Source organism: Carassius gibelio, chromosome A6, assembly GCF_023724105.1.
Source record: "Carassius gibelio isolate Cgi1373 ecotype wild population from Czech Republic chromosome A6, carGib1.2-hapl.c, whole genome shotgun sequence".
Lineage (NCBI taxonomy): Eukaryota > Metazoa > Chordata > Actinopteri > Cypriniformes > Cyprinidae > Carassius > Carassius gibelio.
Window position 1 is genome coordinate 20,739,525 of NC_068376.1, and position 22,393 is coordinate 20,761,917.

At 36.5% G+C, this 22,393-nt stretch overlaps 1 protein-coding gene across 2 annotated transcripts in view; it reads right to left on the minus strand.

Annotated features, from left to right (window-relative positions):
- Positions 1–10,427: 10,427 nt before the first annotated feature.
- The window catches only part of nos1apa (nitric oxide synthase 1 (neuronal) adaptor protein a), a 90,989-nt gene continuing 79,023 nt past the window's right edge, over positions 10,428–22,393 (minus strand). Inside the window, exons 10-12 of one of the 2 annotated variants that reach the window (XM_052599725.1) lie at positions 21,863–22,012; positions 14,428–14,707; positions 10,428–11,120 (exon numbers count right to left, since the gene is read on the minus strand). In XM_052599725.1, coding sequence (XP_052455685.1) covers positions 10,574–11,120; positions 14,428–14,707; positions 21,863–22,012 — 977 coding nt within the window. In that variant the 3' untranslated portion in view covers positions 10,428–10,573. Of the gene's footprint in view, positions 11,121–14,427; positions 14,708–21,379; positions 22,013–22,393 lie in introns of those variants that run through there. The other variant, XM_052599726.1, reaches the window with a different exon arrangement.

Sequence of the window (22,393 nt, forward strand, 5' to 3'; positions counted from 1 at the left end):
TTTAAAAAATAATAAAATAAAACCTGCTTACCTCAAAATGCGTTTTTTTCCTCTCCCGAGGAATAAAAGCTGTGCAACACTTTGCTGTGGTTTTGTTAAATGGATTGTGTGTTATTTTGAGAAAAGATCTATCATACCAGCAACACTTCTCAACCTTGCTTCTGGAGTCCAATCAAGCCTGTACATTTTTTAAGTGCCGTTTGTTAAGGCAAGCATCAATATTCCTAGTTCTTACTGATAGTCGGGGATTTTAATAAACCCTAACCCTATGTATAATTTTCAGCTCATTCATATCATACATTTGTGCCACAGACATGCAGCTTTTTGAGAAGAGGTGATGTATTTGTTTTCCAAGCAATTAATCTTCTCGTTGTTATGCACAGTGACCTGAGTTAAATAAAAAACTTGTACGTTTTCGAATATACTATATAATATTATAAAAAATATGATATATGAAAATGTTTAATGTTTCTATATCATATGAACTACTTTTTATATTATTGTTATAAAATGTATAAATATAAAATGTATATAATTGTGTATATTCAAAAAATAATAATAATCTAGGAGTTATATGGACCACATTCATGGTATTTTATAGTGATTTGTGTCCTTTTGAACTTTGGAATAGTGAGATTTGCATGTGCAAGCAAAGTAAAAAAATACTTAGTTTTAAGTTTTATTTCTAAATTATCTTAGTTTTGCATGTTATATTTATACATATATTTATAAAGTGTTATATTTTAAATTACAAAAGAAATGTGTGGAATGTAATTACACATTCTAAAAAAAACCTGTACAGCACAACTTCTATGTTTTGGTGTTTTATTTATTTATTTATTTTGTTTGGGCCATCCCTGAGAGATCTGTACTTATAACTTAGAACTGGACCCTGACCTGAATGAAATACTGATGCTTCATACCACACTTGACTGAACAGCAAAAATGCAAACATTGCCTTCGGTTACAGTGGATGGAATTAGGGACTACAGAGCACAGGTGTTAGACAGCCAGAAGACACCCCTCTCTCTGTCTCTTTCTCTCTCTCTTTCTCTTTCTCTCTCTAACTTCAGCTCTCTCACCTGACATAGTCTGACCATAAACCCAGAGGAATGCTATATTACCCCTGAGATAAAACAGGAATCTGATGGGGGAAAAGCTCTTTACTAAACATTGCACCTTATCTGAAACAAACATACCCAAACGTGTGCTGTACTGTGACGATCAATACGCCTGATAAATGATAACTCAGTGGGTTGAAGCTGACTCATACAGTCTCAGTGTGTTCTCTCTCAGCGCTCAGAGGTCAGGATATCACTGATGGGAATCTGTGTGAGACCCAAACATCAATGATTGGTGTGATTACAGGCCACAGGGAAAGATGGCCATATCCACATGGCCAGGAGTCTTACGCTGCATTCAGAGATGGCTGATTGTTATCAGCGTCACTCTCTCCACATCTCAGGCACATTTATTGAACTGTACGTCAGTTCCCAGTCTTGACATTCTTCTCTATTTCTGGTAAGAAGATCCAGTAAGTGGTCTGGACTGTGCGTTTAAGTTTAAAGTGATCCTGTGCCCAGTGATCAATATTCTGTCATACAGTCATTTAGACAGCCTCTTTTTTATTATTATTCCCAAATCGCTTTCTTTCTGCAAGGAAGCACAAAACACACTGTATTGGTAGTTTTTCCATACAATTACAGTACAATGAATGGGGACCGAAGCCTTTTAGCTCCAAAAAGGATGCAAAAGTACTGTAAAAATATCATAAAATGGTCCAAATGACTCACGATTCCTTTGTATGAGCAAGAGAACAAATTTAAGTCACTATTCACCAGTGTTCTCCCAAATTTAAGTCACTATTCACCAATGTTCTCCCAAATTTAAGTCACTATTCACCAATGTTCTCCCTTCAGTGCAGCAGCTGTCCCTTTGCAAACCCTCGCCTCCCTTCTGTTGCTATGTCTGACAGGTCATGGTACTCTCCTGCCAAACATTATGTTCTCATGCAGTGAAAAATACATTGTGGAGCAAGGAGGACAACGCGCCAGCAGACAACAAAGAGCAGGTATCAAAGTATCAGCTTTCAAATTTGTTAATTTTTTAAGAAATTTGAATCATAAATACCGTTTTGTGGCTCTTTAATGTTTGTGACTCATGACAGATCTCTGTAGTTTAAGTTCAACCAATCATCTCTTCCTCTTTACTAGTTATAGCATGAAATAAGCATGAATGAACATCAGAAGGTATCTTGTTTCAACCACAGAAAGATGTCAATACATACTGTTTTCAAGTTCAAGTCCCCCGACATTAATCTACTCTCCTGTCTGGTTTCTTTGTTGGAAAATAGGCAGATTTTGAGATTGGTGGCATTGTGATTGGTCAGTTTACTTGTCACTCAAACTCCCGGCAAAGGGTCGATTGGATTATTGATTCAGTGAGTTGAATTTGATTAAGTAGTGTTTCAGTTTCAGCCTGTATTTTTCACAAAGCTATGTATGAAATTAGAGCATTTCAAATGTAGTACACAAGTCAAATAGGCCACTTTTATAGTATGTTATGGTGCATCTGTATCATTGTTTTTTTTTTTTTGCAAATGTTTGAAAGAGCCACTAGAACAGTCTTTGGTTTGGATATGAAGGTAAATCAGTAATGACTATATTTTTTGTTATAAAATATTATATATTTTTATATTTGTTTCTCACACCATACAATGTTCATATGGCTTCAAAAGAATTGGGATGTGCATGAATCATATGAACCAATGTATGACCCTTTTCTAGTGATTTTGCATCCTTCTTGAAGCTTGAAAACTTCATTCACCAATCAGTTGGATGGTAAAACATTACCAATACAATTCAGTATTTCTGTGTGCTTCATCACCAGAGCTGAAGTCTATCCTTTATTGGACAAATGCCTGAGCTTTTACTCAGTATGGCTGCACAAAGGCACAGCGGTGACCTTCTGTCACCATAGCAACACAATAACAAATCCAACTCCGTTCTTCAGTATTGTGCCTGCAGAGTCTCTTCACACAAACAGCATTCTGGGTCTTCTCTTGGCGGACAGATGAACAGGAGTCGGAATGTAAACAGAAGACAGATTTGTGAATAGGCAATTTTATTACGCTCTTTATTAAGCACCCCACCAGTGACATGATTATTTTTCCACTTTTCACAGTAAAACCCTCCTGTTTCAACCTGGACTTCTAGCCGAGTATTATTATTAAATAAAGAGTCATGCAGGGTGAAGACTCTAAAGGATATCCGGGGAAATGAGCTAGGGTACGACTAATACAGTTTAGGAGTTTCTAGTAAAAAAAAAAAAAAAAAAAAAAAAAACACAAATGTTGAAAAGAACATGCTTTTATTCTTTATTTTTTTTTACATTTAAATGATATACTGTATAACGGTGTAATTATAATGTTTAATATTGTATGCCTTTGATGCATTAAAGATACTTTATTAGGTAAATATTCATAATGGAAGGGTCTTTTATTCAATTTAATTGTTTCTAACAAACACATTTGTATTAAGTCAATGCATTAATTGATGGACTGGATTGCTTATGGATTATTGTGATGTTTTTTTTTTTATCAGGTGTTTGGCTTTCATTCTGACGGCAGCCATTCACTGCAGAAAATCCATTTGTGAGCAAGTGATGTACAGTAATGCTAAATTTCTCCAAATCGGTTTCAAACTCATCTACTGCTTGAATGGCTTGAGGGGGAGTACATTTTTCATCTATGAGTGAACTATTCCTTTAATACTTCTTCTAACAAGGAAATGATGTTTAAAAGTAATACGGAAGAAACAATAGCTTCCAGATTAAAAGCAGACTATGGGGAATTTCACTTTATGATTAAACAGAGAAGTATTCTGTTTAGAATAAGAGGGTTTGTGTGTGAATATTAGACTGATTCGATCATATTTTCTGGATTTGGTTGATCTCTGCCTCTGCATTTTGGACAGGTTACAGCTTATTTATGGAACTCTGGGGGCATCCAGCCAAAAGTGCATTACAATAATCAAGTCTTGAACTTTTCTGCATCTCGATTAGAAAGTTATTTTGAAACGTATATTTATGAGGTGGAAATATGCTGTTATGAATGAGAGACATTAGAAAAGAGGCCTTCAAATGCTAATGCCATGCTTGCTAATAATATTACCCAAAGAGAACAAAAATGGTTGCACACAGTATTTTGCCATTCTCTGATAGCTGTTCACTTGGAAGAAATCTGACGAGTATGACAAATCTAAACCAGGTTAGAGCCAGATCACAATTCATTAATGTCTTAAATATAAAACAATACATGGCAGAAGTAGAAGAGGCACAGAGGTTAACCTCATGCAAATGAAATGTCCTTTGTTAATAATATGCATTGATTTATTCATGCACATATGCATTCAACTATATAAATTATTGTCTCAAAGATTTATTTTTGAATTAATATTCAACACTGTTAGAAAAAAAAATCATCCGTCTATGGCAATTAGGTAGCATACATGAAGTTTTAGACTACTTTATTTGGATGTTCATTGTCAGGTCAATTCAGAACTATCACATAAGAAAACAGACTGAAGACCGTTGTTTATTTGTGCTGTTTCTACTGCTTCTGACCTGTAAATTGCAAGCTACATAGATAAAGTAAGTTCATGTGGTTATTATATCACATTATTTTACATCAAATAGAGACTCTGTCTGTCCTCTGTATTGCCAAAAGCATATGTTGTCTGTGTGCAACAGGAAGCAGTTGACTTGGACGACAGGATGGAAGTGTTACTGATCGGTGTTGTTGTCATAATGAGTCTTGCTGTTGGAAAACTTTCTCTCACCTTGCAAAACTGGCTTTTTTAGCCAATATGGCAACTGTGGTATTCCCGCTCCCTTTCTCATCTCCTGGAATGCTGCCGAGGGACTGTACTGGAAAACTTGAAGTTATATCTCGGTTTTCTCACTTATAATAACAACATAAAAATGCGAAACCCTTTCTCTGTGAATAAAATGTGCAAAAGAACAACAAAAGTGGTGATCATTTATAGGAACCTTTATTATAATGTGAAGATAACAATTTCCTAATGCCTCAACCACCTTCATATTTAAATTAGACAAATTTAAATGTGAAACAAGTGACCAAAGATTCCAGTATCATTGAACACAATCTTTAATAATACTGGAACGACAGTAGGAAATTAAGTCTAGCACATAAAAATTGTCTTATAGGGACTCTTTTAGAGTAGAATGTTTTGAGATAGGGACGGAACGAAAAAAAAAAACTAAACAAAAACCTGACTCTGCAGAGAGATCAAATGAATTCTGACAATGCATTCTTCACATCCTTCTTCCAAGATGTCTGTAGCGGATACATCCAGTCTGGAAATGTTTCATTTGATCTATACTCTCAATATCAGCAACTCTTTGTAGTGAGATTCTGTCAAACTGCAAGTTTGGGTTTGGTATGACCAAGGCTACATTTATTTGATGTAAAACACAGTGAAATATTGTAAAATATTATGGTTTAAAAGAACCGTTTTCTATTTTAATATGTTTTAAAAATGTAATTTATTCATGTAATGTCAAAGCTGAATTTTAAGCAGCCTTTCAGTATTTAGTGTCACACGATCCTTCAGATCATTCTAATATGCTGAGTTACTGATCAAGAAACATTTTCTATAATTATTATGAATGTCAAAAACCATTATCCTGCATTACATTTTTAGGAATATTGTGATTATATACAGTACAGACCAAACGTTTGGACACACATTCTCATTCAAAGAGTTTTCATTGTCATGACTATGAAAATTGTAGAGTCACACTGAAGGCATCAAGGGCTATTTGACCAAGAAGGAGAGTGATGGGGTGCTGCACCAGATGACCTGGCCTCCATAGTCACCGGACCTGAACCCAATCGAGATGGTTTAGGGGTGAGCTGGACCGCAGACTGAAGGCAAAAGGGCCAACAAGTGCTAAGCATCTCTCGGGGAACTCCTTCAAGACTGTTGGAAGACCATTTCAGGTGACTCCCTCTTGAAGCTCATCAAGAGAAGGCCAAGAGTGTGCAAAGCAGTAATCAAAACAAAAGGTGGCTACTTTGAAGAACCTACAATATGACATGTTTTCAGTTGTTTCACACTTTTTTGTTATGTATATAATTCCATATATAATTCCACGTGTTAATGAGGTGTGTCCAAACTTTTGGTCTGTATATATACTGTGTATACACTGTATGTATACACACACACACACATATATATATATATACACACACCTTAGATGTGTTAATTTGGCACCTGGTGCTAATTTTTTAAATTATATGACAAAGTCTATTTAACTGGCAGTATTCCTCCAATTTTCAGAGAGACTGCAGGCCGCTGTAAGGTCACTAAAACCCTGCAACAGGAGGCAGTCCAGATGAAGGCCAAAGGGATGACACTTTCAGTTGTTGCAAGAGAAGTTTTACATCGACACTGATACATTCAAGTCCCCCAGAAAGGCTGGTCATCCATGTAAGACAAAATTCCCGAAGAGACAGGATAATGCAGTGACTCTCAATAGGGAATGGGTTCAGCACTGCAGCTGGAATTGCTCATCAGTTCAGTGCTAAACAGGGTAAGGATCTGTCTCGGCATGTTTTAGAGAAGTCGGACTCTGCAGTGACCAAGCCTCTCATCAACAGAAAGTATCAAAATGCTAAGCTCACTTTTACGGAGGAGCATGTTTTGTGGAGAGAACTGGTCCAAAGTTCACTTTAGTGATGAGAGCAAATTTGATCTGATGGGAAACATTTTGTTCGGCATCAAACTGGGGAAAGACTGATGCCCAAGTGCCTAAAGAAGTCAGTGAAATATGGAGGGGGGGGGGAAGTGTCATGGTTTGGGGATGTTTTATGCAGCAGGAGTTAGACTTCTTATACAGCTATGGCAGAGTGAATGCAAACTGTTATTAGAATCGGCACACACACACACACACACACACACCTAGCAGTACCAATGTAAGTCCAAATAAATAAACTGCAAAAGAATGTAATTTGCCTGAATCAAATTTTAATTCATAATGTACTGAATCACAAGTATATTTAGGTGTAATACATCAGTAACAAGTCAGAAATGTTTAGAGCGAAGTGGGCTGCTCTAACAACGATACCCATGTGACAAAACCTTTTTTTCTTTCTTTTTTTTTTTCTCAGATTAAAAGCCACCTTCATGCTTTAAGTACTCGGTCTAAACAGAACATCTGGCTGGCATTGATAAATAAATAGGTTATATTTTGGGAAAAGAAACAGTAAAACAGGATATGACTGCAATAAACCCTGAGACGGTCACTGAACAGGATAGAGGATGAAGATCCCACCCACTGCCCCAGACTCACTACGAGTATGTATTTATAACGGCTTGCTTCTAAAGTTTGAGGCATTTGGAGTGACAGATGAAATGATTTGGAATTAAAAATGTAAGTAATTTCAAAATTTCAATGTAAAGGTGCTTTGCATGTAAGCTGAGGAAATGGACAAAAATCATTAAAAATGTAGTTCAAAACTTGTAACTTTGCAGCTAATAAAAAATTGTTTAAATGATTAAAGCAGCTTTAAATTCACTTGATATTGTGGTGATCAGAAAATGTTATTAAATGTCCATGTGCATGAATATAAGAAATATTTCTAGAGTTGAACATGGTTGGCGGGGTGGACTGAAATATACAGTTTTGTCTGGATTTGGGGTGACGTGACGGTAACCTCATGGTTATGAATCAGTTCTGGTAAACCAAAATTTGCAGGTTCAACCTCATGTAGGAATCACAGCAATCCTGTGATTCCTACTTCACTGTCGTCACGTCATAAAGCAAACCATTTAGTGGTGCAGACAGACCCTGTAAATTATTTTCTATAAACTGCCTCGAATAAAAAAAGAAGTTGCATAAGATCCATCTACTGAAAATAAAGGCACCCAGACCCAAACTGTGTCACAAATAGTTACTATAATGGGAAATCACTTTAATATACCCAGCCTCTTGAAATACAATTCAGTGCACTCTTAAAACCTTCATATACATGCCTTTTTCCTTCAACATTCTTTTTTCTTCATTCAAACAAACTATGACTGATGGGACTACTATGAAATTAAAATGCATGAATCATCACACAGAACAATTTTAAATAACATTCCTGTAATGCTACCAGAATAGTTCACACAAAAATGAAAATGTCCATCCAAGATGATTAGATTAGTTTGTTTCTTTATTGGAACAGATTTGATCACTTGCTCACCAATGGATCCTCTGCAGTGAATGGGTGCCATCAGAATGATAAAAAAACATCACAATACGACTCCAGTCAATCAGTAAACATTTTGAAGTGAACAGCTGTTTATTTGTATGAAACAAATCTATCAAGATGTTTTTAACTTCAAACCGCTGCTTCCGGCTAAAAATACCCAGAATTCTGCCTTTCCATAATGTTACTTTCTCCTTTCTGGTCTGAATCAGGGGAGAAATATGCACAGATCTATCAATGTTTACAAGCAAAAACTGCCCAAACCATTTCTAAACAAGTATTGAGATGTTTTTAATCAGCTCTTTGGACTCTTCTGACAGCACCCATTTCTCAAACCTGTTCTTATGAAGTAAACTCATTTACATCTTGGATGGCCTGAGGGCGAGCGGAATTTCAGCTCATTTACATTTCTGGGTGAACTATTCCTTTAAGTTTCCATCAATAATCTTCTAAACACTAAACAATGTCTAAAAAAAAAAATGTCTAAAACAATAAGATAAATATGCTTGCTTTCCTTCATTCAGCCGTTGTTTCACCAGCACATATACACAGGTATTTCATAATCTATGCTTTCTTATCTGACGTGGTCCATCATGATTCACCATCTGCACATGTATCAGCATGAATTTGGTTTACTCTCAATTCTCGTTTTAGTGTTCACACTATTATGAGTCATTACAGATCATTGCACATATGGTTTTACAATGTTAGTGTTACCAAAAGGAAGTAATCCTATAATTGCAATACATGTATGACAACTCAAAACTTTGGTTAAGTCATCTTTCATAATGCATATCAACCATTTCATTTCAGCTTTGAGTTACAATCAACATCTCAGTATATCTATACACATATAAAGGATCACAGTAAATTTCTATAAATAACGGGAGTGTAAATAGTGGCATTGTTAGTATTGGAATAGCCCGAAATCTCTGAAGATGAAGAAATAAAACCAACAGGCCTGAGAGAATGTCATGGGAGTCAGCCTGTCTACACAAACAAGAGGACAAGAATCAAGATTAGTGTTGAGTTTTAGCATTCCAGGGACTATCAGAACCCTTCTGCATACCTTCATGCTGACTGACATTCCTCGAGCCATCATCACCTTGACTGTTATTGCTATGCCACTGCTTACAAAGTTAGGATCCTAGACTTTCTCCATGAGACTGGGAAGATTGATCTTGAGGTCAAGTGTCAAAAACAACACAGATGCAGTACATACTGCTGCCGTAAGGTGCATAACGCAGTATTGACTGACCCAAGGCCATGTGCGCTCGCTCATACTGCCACTGATCATGACATTGAGCACAATGATATGGTCCGAACTTTTACATGGTTGTAAAATCCAAATGAAACAAACAAACAAAAAAAAACATGAAATGCTGGCCACTCATGAAACTGCACAGACAGCCTTGGAGGTATAAAAATGTTAAAAATGTTGTTTTTAATGAGTATTTTTTCTAATCTTCCAGTAAAATGGTCTCAAAATCATTCAAAGACGACAAATGCAATCTTTACAAATAAAATGTACAACTATATAAATAAGACTTGCTTTCAATAATATAAATTAGTTTCTTAAAGAAGTCTCATACTTGATCATATTGGATCAAATACAGTAAAAATTGTTACATGAAATTACAATTTAAAATGACTCTTTTCTATTCTAATATAGTTTAAAATGTCATTTATTCCTATGATGGAATACATGACATTACTTTAGTCTTCAGTGTCACATGATCCTTCAGAAATCATTCTAATACGCTGATTCTGAATACATTGTTTCAGTATTCTTTGATTTAAAGTTCATAAGTACTGTACATCACTTATATGTCAAACAGAAATAATTTGTAACATTAGACTTGTTTATACTGAAAACAATGAATCAATCTTTCAGTGCAGTGAGACAAAATTCACTATTTTTTTAAGCTATAACGAGAACGTATGCAGTGTTGCTTCAAGAAAATTTATCGGGAAGTTCCACTTTAACATTTGACTGGAAAACAAGTAAAAAAATACTCATTAAAAACTTCTAAGCAGTGTAGCTTTCACTTTGGTTTTTGTTAATCGATTCGCATAAAATACAGTCTTTCGAAATGATTATGGTGCTACGATTAAAAAAAACAAGAGTGATTTTTTTTATCATTTGAATAATTATCTCTAAAAAATAACTAAGTACAGTCAGTGGTACTTTGCTATAAAGGCAAAATATGAAATGCAGAATGAATGCAGTTTAAATGACTGATTCAAGCCTCTCTGTTGTCATTGTGGAAGCCTGGAGAATGAATGCGCTTGAGGGTCTCAAGCCTGTTCAAATGACAGCAGGTCAGGGTGGGATTCTTCGTTCTCCAAGTTAAGGGTCCCGTAATCCACTGTGCCATTCTCCAACAATTCCCCCTCAGTGACGCTGATGTGGCAGCCCCCGTTCCCTGGACATGGGGTGGAAGCCATTCTAGTTTCTGAGCTGGTGAGTTTCTTTGGGTCTGGAGTGTCTTTGTGAATGAGATCTGGAACAGAGAGCAGCAGCTGTGATTGATCCACATCCATCACCACAGCTGTGGGCTTCTTGTTTAGTTCTATACTGGTCTTCTCCATCTGGCTGCTGACACAGTCACCAGGCTCTGAAGGTTTCTCAATGCCGGACTCTTCAGGGCTTGGTTCAGGCTGAAGCTCAGCTTTATCTTGGAAGATTTTGTCAGGTGAGGAGACGAAGGAGGATTCTGGGGAGGCTACCACAGGGTCAGAGGATATCATCATGTCCTGGGTGGTCTTCAAGGCCCGTGGGAGACGCTTTTTACCCGTGGGAGGTGGGGGATCTAGCCGAGGGAAGGAATCCAGGGAGATGTGACTGCGTGAGAGAAAGAAAAAGCAAAGACACAATGTGATCATGCAAGATAGAATGACCCCAATAGATTCACTTCATTTGAATAAATCTTATTAAAGGTCAGTTTTAAAGCACCGATCAAGACTACAGGGAAAGAGGAAAAAAAGTGAACAAAAGTCTTTCTTTTGAATTCAGAGGATCATTTTTGGACAGGATAAAAAGATTGTCCAAAAGACAACTTATTTTCCATATTTACTTATTATCATATTTCCAATGCAGGGAAGTTGATTTGAATTTTAAACTTTGGATTGTGAAGGTTGCACGTAGTTCACTTATAATCCTTTTGTGATTTTAATCTCCATATCAAATGTTTTATGACCTTTTTTTAAGGAAAATGTATTAAAAAATCTTAAAGAAAGCAAAATTGTGACAAAAATGTAACATTTTAAATCAATAAATTAAATGTGGGAAAGCAGCAGTACTTGAATTTATTTAAATGCTCCATATAAATAAACACTTTTCTTTAAGAAAAGGTATATTTTCATTCAGCAAGGGTGCATTTTAATTGAGCAATTAGGTCAAAATTAGTATCATTTAAAAAAAAAATTGATAATAACAATAATAACAATAACAATATATAAATCAGTATGTTATACTTATTTCTAAAGGATACAATTCAACATTTGCCATCACAGGAATACATTTTGTTTTGATATATTAAATATTTCACAATATTACTGTTTTTACTGTATTTTTTTAATCAAATAAATACAGCCCCCGTTAGAATAAGAGACTTTTCAAAAATATCTGTATGGAACGGATGTGTAAAATATATATGTTCCTATATTTTAACATAGTAGATGCAATGAGGTGATTACCTTCTCAAGTCACAAGAAATGTTCACAGTCATTTAGTGACACATTCTTGTAGTATATCCAATGATAACAGCACAACTCCCTCAGTAATGGCACGTATCTGTGCAATAATAACCTTACTAGACATGATAAGAAGTTGGTTTCTAGTACATGCATCATTTCATTTATCATTTTATGACAGTGGAATATGGAATATGGAATATGTACTTGGCCTTTTAAAGATATGAATGTTGATGAAAGCCATAAAGTCTATGGGTCTTTTTCATCCGTTTTACATCCGCCAGTTAAAACAATCAGCGCTCCTCATCAGGCCCCTCAATTTAGGTATTATTCCACAAATCATGAAGCTTGCGTAACAAGTTCACTACTTATGTTCTGTCTTTGTACCACTAACTCCCAAGTGGTAATATCTTTCAATGATTGTCATAGCAAGCTCTACTAATTATGGATATAAAGGCATTATTTCCATTAATTTTATGAGCAGGCATATTAAAAAGCTGGAAGGAATGTGTATAATAGATGTTACACAACTGGTAATATTGCAGCCAATTAAGCCAAACCCTCGACACAAGTCAAAGTTTGCCTCATGCAACACACGAACATGGACTCACACAAACAGGAACACTCCTGTATCCTAAATCCAGGAATACATTCCCTTGACGGCTGCTGATATTGAATGCAGTTGCTGTATTGCCACATTAAAAGCCTTTTTTCCCTTCTCTAAGACATGTCAGTCAAATCTTTCATGGTGCTCACATATAATAAAAAAATACATTTTTCCTGTTTTCACATTCACTACTGAAAGAGATATGAACTGCCATAGAGAAATATGAATCCGCTGTGATAAATGGTCATTTCACATGTTTTTTTAAATAAGTATCTCATACTCCACAAAGGCTGCATATTTGATCAAAAATACAGTAAATCAGTAATATTGTGAAATATTACAATGACAAAAAAAAAAGGTTTCTATTTTAATATATGTTAAAATTAGGGCTGTCAAATGATTAACATTTTTTATCAAATTAATCAGAATTTTCAGTGGATTAATCATGATTAATCACTATTTGCAATTACACCTGAATCCTCTGAAATCTGAATCTGAAATGCATACCAAAAGATAAATAACAGGACACAGATACATACTTTTCATGTATTGATTCATCAATATGTGGTTCTTTTTTTTCTGAATTTCAAAAGTTTAACCTTTACTTAGATCAAATTTACCTGAGCACTATATCAAACCATGCCATTTAACTACTGATAGTGTAAGAGTTTTAGGTGAACCAGTAGTTAAAAATAGCCACATATCTATGAAATTATGCATAGAGAAACACAAACATGCTCCACCATCACATAAGCAGCACTCTGGGCACTCTTGTTTTTGAGAAGTGTTCATTTGCTCTGCCACAATACTTTAGGATCGATATTTTCACGTTCTGAAGGCTTCAAATGCCAGTAAAACCAAGTAAAAATGCATATGCTTTTCCAAACAGCTGTAATTTTCGCTGCATTGCATGTAGGCGCTCTGCGCATGCGCAGTGTGAAACACAGGACGCTATAACAGGAAGAAGCTCCAGCGTATCAACTACCAAAGTCGTCTCTGTTTATCGAGCTTGGTATGAATGTATTTGAGAGTAAATGGGGTAAAACCTTAAGCTTCTTCTGTGTTTTCGTCGTGGCGCTCGCCGCTGTTTTTTACTATCTTGAGAATTCAGAGATCGACGAGACTTTTCCTGACCTGAATAATGCGTGAAATGCGTTAAAAAATTTGACGTAATTAACGACAAACAACTAATTAACGTTGTTAACGCACTATTTTTGACAGCCCTAGTTAAAATGTAACATATTCCAGTGATGGCAAAGCTAAATGAATATGCTGATTTGGTGTATGACTTATGTAATTTCTTTACTGTCATTGATCAATTTAATGTGTTCTTGCCAAATAAAGTATACAATTTTCTTTAAAAATAGGTTAAAAAAAGTAGTGTATCATGGTTTTCACCAAAGTATGAAGCAGCACAACTTTTTTGAAAATAAGAATAAGAAATGTTTCTGAATGTCTCAGAAAACGGGAGCTGCTGAAAATTCAGCTTCGCCATCACAGGAATAAAATACATCAAAATAAACTCTTTTAAATTGTAATATTATTTTACAATATTAAATGTTTTGCTTTGGATGGAACACATTTATTCAGCATTACTGGATGCAAGTGAACTGGAACCAGATCAAAAATCACCCCACGTTTAGAGGAATATTGTTTATTTGACATTTATTGGACAGGACAGTGAAGTGATCGGATTGGGACATGACACAGTCCAACCCCTGAATCTGTCTCTGTAGAAACACTCTGGGTCTTAAATGTCAAGAGCAAGTAGCAAAGCTGACAACTTCCTAGCACTTTTATTCCAAGCGTGAAAGGAATATAATGACCGTATTGAGGTTTGCATCTTTACCTGCTTCTTGCTGTGCTATGGCCCATCTCAGTCATGCTGGACCACATTGGCTCCACGTTCTTATTCACCTCCGTGACTCCGATGTCTCCGAGGCTGCTGGGATCTTTTCGGCGGAGCAGGTCATTTACCTTTGCTCCCATGGCTTTGCCCAAGTTCAGGGCATTTTTCAGGGATCCTGTCTTGGATCCTCCCAGGGCGGAGGTGTCTGAGGAGGCTGCTGGACGAGAGTTCAGCTTCGGCTGTTCCACAGTGTTGAAGTTCTCAAACATGCTTTGGTCCACTACGGAACAAAATAATAAAAAGGTTTTTCAGACAAAGTGATTCATACCACATTAACATTTAAAGGTGAGCTGTGACTTCAGAAGCTTAAATGCATGTTTAAAACAGTGTAACAGTGCAGAACATTTTACATTCAACCAATTTGTTCAACATAAACTTAATATTGACATCTGACTTTAACACTGTTCCAAAATTCAGATGATGACAAAAAAAAGCACCATATCCAGTATTACCTGACATATACTGTATATCAATCAATAGATGCCATTTAAAAAAGTACAGATATCATGCATCCCTAATTTTATGCAGTATTAAGCATTTTATACATCAAGTGTTGACAAGTTCATGCAAAAAAACAACACACAATGACATCAACATAGGCAGGAAAAAAAAAAAGCATTTGGCAAGTCAAAAGAAGTCATGTTTCTTACCTCAGAACCATTATTTCATGGTTAGCATTTGAATGACAAAGAGAGCATAATTTATTGTTCGTATCTAACAAAACATAATGCATGGAAATAGAAAAAAAAAAACTATTACCTTTTAAAAGATGACTAAAGAGAGGGAGACCAACAGTGATAAAGCTGGTAAGATCTGCAATTTGCCAACAAAAGTGGCTCGACAGTGTTCTATTTCAACTTCAGCTTCAATTTAGGCCATTCGAAGCTGTTTCCAGTAAAAGCTGTATATTAGTCTGGCTATAATCAAATGTGATTTTAAGAAACTCTTGAAGGGATTTGATGTGGCATAGTTATTTCCAGCTTGTTAAACTCAAACCCTTTCAACACATGCTCATGGAGGAGTAAGAATTCTCATTAGCCGGTGACAGTCTCGCACCGACGGCAAACCTGGGCCACATAGGAGACTAGAGAGGCTTTTCCACACAAATACTTGACAAAGAGAAGTTATTTTGATGCTGACAATGCCTTGGTTCTGTAGGCAAGGCAAACAGATGAATGACGGAAATCTGTGCTGAAAGCAGCATGCTGTTGTCATGGTAATCAGGGGGAAAAATAGAAAAAATAATAAATAATAAAAAAAAACACTGTGTAACAAGAACTGCTTAAATCATTGACAGCACTGATCTTCAAAACGTACATCATCTGACTGAATTAATTCTGCAAAAGCTACAACGCGTGCTGGAGAGAAAAGAGCAGGAGAAAAGTAGTGTGGTTTCATGGGATTGTCTGCGGTAGCACACCACTACGGCCATCTGACATCTGAAAGAGATAACTGCTGCCCAAACCACTAAGCACTTCACTGGCTGACACGTTACTTCATCTGCTTAAGCTACAATACCCAGACTAATCCTATTATGTTGGAGTATCAGCCTCAGACGGGCCACCCACGGCCCACCCACAAAACTAAAAGAAATACTCAATTAGGTTGTCTGACTGCAAAACGTCATCAGCAAAATCATGTTTAAAAAGTATTTTTGTACAGTCCATTTCAGATTGATCTGTCCCGAAAATGAAAAAATAAATGAATAAATAAGCAATCCATTGTTGGTCGTTGGTACATGTTTTTCAGCTAGTCCTGTCTAAGTGGGTAGTTTCTGGTTTAAACACGTAGAAACTGAACCCGGTTTTATGCTGAAAATCAGAAGTATGGTTCTGAGAGACTAGATTTTGAGTGAGGAAGAGAGAAAGTAGTAAGATGTATAGCAAATTGTCAGTTTCCAGTCCTGAGCGTGACACAGTGATCATTGGTTTTGATCCTTCTCCACAGGGCTGGACATTATCGTGTAGCTCGAGGCTGCAGTGTAAAATATCTCACTGAGGCTCCGTCACAGCAGCTAATGTTAGGAGGGTATCTGACACACTGCTATTCTGGGCTGGTTTATGAGCTCCTGGTGTGTCCCAGCGGGAAACCTCTGGAGCAAACGCTGTCCAGCACACGACAGGGCTGCCACTTTTCGACCAGTGAATTTCCATATTTCCATAATTTTTTTTTTTATATATAAAAAACAAAACAAAAAAAAACAGCACAAACTTGAACAATTTTAAACTGATAATATAATTCTAGAAATTATAATAAAATACTTTTTTTATATATTGGAAAAGCACATCCTATTGGATGTGATATTGATATATTTTTATTCTAATTTTTAACATTTTATAATTATAATAAAATTATAATTGAATATATATATATTTTTTATAAATGAAAAGCGACCAGATTTTATATTTCATGATTCAGTACAGAATTAAAAATGAATTGATCAAAAACTATTTTTTTTAAATGTATTTACACCCCAAGGCAAAATATATATATATATATATATATATATATATATATATATATATATATATATATATATATATATAAAATAAAAAAATAAACTACTATCTTCTAGCATGAATCTTTAAATACAAGGGCTTGGGGATGGGAGAAAGGGTTAGCCCTGAATAACACATTAAGAGAGGGTCAAGGTGGAGAAACCCGAAATGCACTTGCACCATCTGACTCCCTTTTATTAACTCAATCATTAACAAAAATGAGCTGAAGCAACCCAGCAAGCCCAGCACCCCAGAATAAAAACATCAGTCTCAGGACTTCTACATGAAAAGGGCAGAGAACTTCACAACTAAACTGCACTGTTAGACGTATCTTTGTTGAACTGCACCGCTGGCTGACTAGTTTTCTTGGTACTAAAGATATACAGTAGAACATGGTAGAAAGATAAAAATCCCCAAAAGAGCAACAAAAATAACACCACCATGGATGGCATAAAAGTGTTCCTGGTCTATAGCTATTTTATGTTAAGCAGCGTGCTGGAAGCTACACCAGCACTCAAAAAATCTGATTTTTGAAAGATGATAAATCTCAGACTATATCAGAACAGTGTTCGGAACAATTAAGGCGAGACCAAAAAGCAGCACTGAACACATAAAAAATTGATGTGGAGATGTTATCGTGGCGATATTCTGCTACTGAAGAGACAAAAAAAAAAAAAAACAGTGAACATAACAGGAGACAATACCCCCATTTCATTCAGTTTTAAATCTCAGATCAATAATTAATCAAAGGTTCTGCCACGTCAGTGTCAAGCAGTAACATGCATGCAGTGCAGCTCTCTGCAAGTTTACACTGATGAAATAAACAGATCTGTAGCAAGTAGACAGTGATGCCAGATAATGACCGCTTTTATACCTGATCGACAGTCATGTGTCGTTGTAGAAATCTTACTGTGAAGACTTACTGTGCGCAATGCCACATTCTGTGAAATATAGCTAATTAATTTAGTTCTTCTAAAGGCAGCTTTTAATTCATGGTGCGTCACCCTTGTGGGGCATAAAGGAGTTCAAATCAATTGAATTGTACTTTGAACATGAAGGATTTTTTTTTCCGGTCAAGTCCGGATATCAGCTTCTAGTTCAGAGGCACCTGAGTTTCCAACAGCTTCTCTCAGAAGTGGCAGCCATAGTAAAATGAGATGTGATAGTGTTATGCGATTTGGATTATGCCACAGGGAGAAGGATCAATCCGGCAGCCGCTCGTTTCCCTGAGTGAGGAAAGATGAGACAGGGACGCTCCAGAACATCCTTTATATTACACAGCGATTCAGATGCTGTTCTCTGCACTTGATGGTTTTGTGAGCTCGATAGTTTTAATGGTTATTCTTGGAATCGCATAACTACTGAACCACAGTTTAAGTAGGAAAGTCAATCAAGTGCGTTCACGATGGATTTGTATGTAACTTAACTAGTGTAAACTTAGAGAAGGCTGCTGAAGTAAAGCAAGTTTGTGTAGCCATTTTTAAAAGCTAGTTCAGCTAACTCCTTGATCCAGTAGTTCAACATTCAGTGAGAATGACTCTCACACTTAATGAACACATTCACACAGTGACACCGCAGTGCTCTTAAAAATGACAAAACTCATGAAATGAGTCATATACTTTGAAAACCTGCAGTAACCTACAGAAGGAGCAATTGGTGGTTTATCATTTGTGACACCAAAGGCTGTTTTGTTTGGAATAATTATTGAAAATAATTATAAAAAAAGGTAACACTTTATTTTAAGCTGTCCTCATTACATGTTACATGCACTTGCTATTACTAGTGGTGGGCAATACTGCAAAATTTGGTATCGATCCGATACCAAATACATATAGGGTCAGTATTGCCGATACCGATACGATACTTTTTACTTAAAAAATAAAATAAAACAAAATTGTGTAGGGGAGAGCAGTAGGTCTGTCATTATTTCTGAGGTGAATGAATGATCAATTATTTAGGCAATTTTTTTTTATTAATGTATTGAAGTTCACAAAATTATTAGGCACTGTAGATTGACTTCTTTACAGCCTTTAAAAAATATAATAATAATAAAGAATAACAAAAATCTCTCCCTTATGAAATAAAGTGCACACAATTATTACTGAAGAACAAACAAAGAACCAATAAACCTGTCAAATACCATTCCCTGAGCCCCCCTTCTGGACTTCAATGTGCTATCAGCTTCGCTCACTCTGTTCGCTGATCCTCGGCGCGTTGTGTCAGTGAGTCACGTGACGACACAACAACGAATCACAGCAGAGCACCAGGAGGGGGAGGAGTAGCAAAGTGGGCCAGGATGTGAAAGCAGCATTTGCTCAGGATTGTAGACGAGAAGACAGGAGCAAAGTATAATGAACGTAGATGAGATATATTTAAATTAAAATATCGATTCAATTACAATTGTATCGATCCGATACCAATACCAGTGTTGGCATCGATAATATCGATATTTAGATCGATCCGCCCACCCTTAGCTATTACAACAACAATTACATGCAAGTAACACAAAGCCAAACCCTAATCCTAAACCTAACCATATAGAAAGTATATGTAGTTAATTCATATTACTCATTACTTAAATGCATAATTACACTGTAACAAGGACACCTTAAAATAACGTAAAAAAAAAAAAAAAAAAAACCAGTGGCCAGAATTCAAGTACAAAGTCAATGATGACAAAATTAATTTTAAATAATTAGCTGTGCTTCCCCAGGCATTATTATCATATAAAAACATGGTTTAGTAGAATATGCTTGTGTTAAAGTGTTTTTACTGGCTTTGATGCAGTTGTTATGCAGTTGCTAAGGTCTAAAAATAAAAGATTACTACAACGGTTAGAAAGATGAAGACTATAACCGAACTATGCACGAAACTTGAATTATGCTTGATATTACTGGAGCCATGATATGACTTCAATTTAATTCTATGGATTTTCTTTTACCCATTTTATCCTTAACCTTGCAAAAATCATGTGACTGGTGAGAGAAGGAACAGGCACCTCTCCTCAAAAAGCTGCATGATTTGAGGTATCAAGCCTGTAATAAAAACTGAAATCGAAATAGTAGCAGCATGTGCCTCAGCAAACAGCACTAATACAAACATACTGTGTCCTTAAAGGAGAAGAAGTCTGGTCTTGTGTTCAGACAATGACATGTTTCCCTGTGGAGGATTTCGACCACAGCTCACAGCTTGGTCTTGGCCTCCAGACCTGCTGCAAGCCAACACGACTGGTCACGAATCCCTCATTAGAGACGCGGCGAAGAATCTGTGGGAAGATTTTTTACAAGCCTGAAGGAGATTTAAAGACGGTAAATTCTTACATTTCGAAAGAAACCAAGATACTAGTGCATAAATGAAGGAAAACAAAAACGTTTAAGACTAAATCAACAACAGAAAGTGCTTATGATGTCCTCTATGTGTGGGAAGACTTGCTTTCCTCTCTATTATTACCAGTCTAATTGTGTGCATGTGTCTGCCTCTAAATGGCACTGGAAGAGAAACGATAGGAAAACTGGAAAATATAAACAGAGAGGTTAAAGAGTCAGAGTAGTTTATCAGAGAGATACAGTTTGACACCCAGATATCACTTTTTTTGAAAGCACAGAAAAAAATAAAAATAAATGCAAGAACGCAAAATGTGTACAAAAGTAAATATGTGAAGCAGTCGGACACGACAAGCTCTTGTATGAAAATAATGAATAAGGGATGTGAGTTGAGAAAACTCTGGCACTCTAATTGGGGCTCCTGATGGTTAAGATCTGACCGGTTTAGACGCATTGCTACCCTTTGGGTATAATTAGCTTAGCGTCACAGTCCACAGTCATTCAATTAAGAATCTGTTCTGTCATGCATGCTTAAACAGATGCAGCTGGGTCATTGTCTTCATCCTGAGCACTTCTGCTGAGAGGTGATCTAAGTAGCTGAGCATATCAGTACAAACATGCCTAATACCACCCAGAAACAAACTCACAACTGTAAAACTGATATGATGGATATGTTATCACAGGCTAATGTATAAAATGTGTTCCACTTCATATAGATGTACTGTATCTCTTGCAGTTTAAAACAACCACTTGTTTGTGTATAAGCAGCAATCGCTTGAAGACTCTAAAAGAGTGTTAACACATACAGCAGTTTGCAACAACACCTATATATACATATATACACACACAGTCTATATATATATATATATATATATATATATATATATATATATATATATATATACACACTGTTCAGAAGTAGGGACAGCCATTATAACCAACAATGTATCCACTTTGTGACCTTTATCGATAAAACCACTGAGTTTGTGAACGTTCCATTAGAGTTATAAGATTCTGACATATGATGTGTGTCCCTAAACTTTAAAATGGAGACAAGAGTATTGACTATGCTTTGGGACTGTTTGCCTTTCAATATATGACACAAAATGTGACAAACAAAATGGGTTAAAGTCACCTTGGTCTCCCAGAATTATCAGCAGTACAAACAGCAGCAGACGGTTTGACAATATTGACACTGATTGACTTGAACCCTTTAAAGCAAAGCAAAGCAGTGTTCATCTAAGTGCGCAAAATCACATTAAACAGCAATTTCGTCCTCCAAGCAGTCAGAGGGGCCGTGTTTGTTGAGCACATTGAGCAGACGCAGGGTGCTCTCGTCCTGCTGTCCCCAGCTTTCATCACTCTCATCTGTGTTTGACTCGTACTCGGATGCGATTCCCGACTCGTGGAATTTTAGCAGCTCAAGGCTACCCAGAAGCTCGTCCCGTGATGAGGGCGAGACACCTTGGGATGGCCTGTCGGGACCCTCCTCCTGTTGGGGTGGTCCCGGAAGAAAGCGGAAACACTCAAACTTGATGAAGCACTGGTCCCTACCTATTGGACTGCCCAGGGGCAGGGATAGCTGTGTCCCATCGTTGAGTGGAGGTAGGATGGCGTCCTCTGGTCTCGGGGTGGTGGGGTCACACAGAACTGGGGGCACATTGGCACGGAAGGTGATTTCCAGGAGACTATCTTGGGATCCCACTGTTAAGAGAGAGGAAGAGATTGGGGCCTTGACAAAAGATATTTTAATGAAAGCAGATCATCAAAAATATTTTACTGAAACACAGACTCCTATGCTTGTTATTGCTGCTCCTTTATTAAGGGTGTTAAAAGGGCAAAATTACATATTTTCTAAATCACCTAGTTGGTAGCTTCCCTAAGGAATCCTGTATAAATAAGGTGCCTAATATAAACACTTGAAAAACATCAAGTGAACCCAAGGCCAGCCTCTTACACTGAAAAACAGTGCAGCTGAATGGAACCATACATCAACAGTAAGTTACTGGCTGACCACTAACTATTGAAAGTATCAACCATATTCTCAGTTTTAAACATTTGTAATTAACTACTATAGGTTCTCTT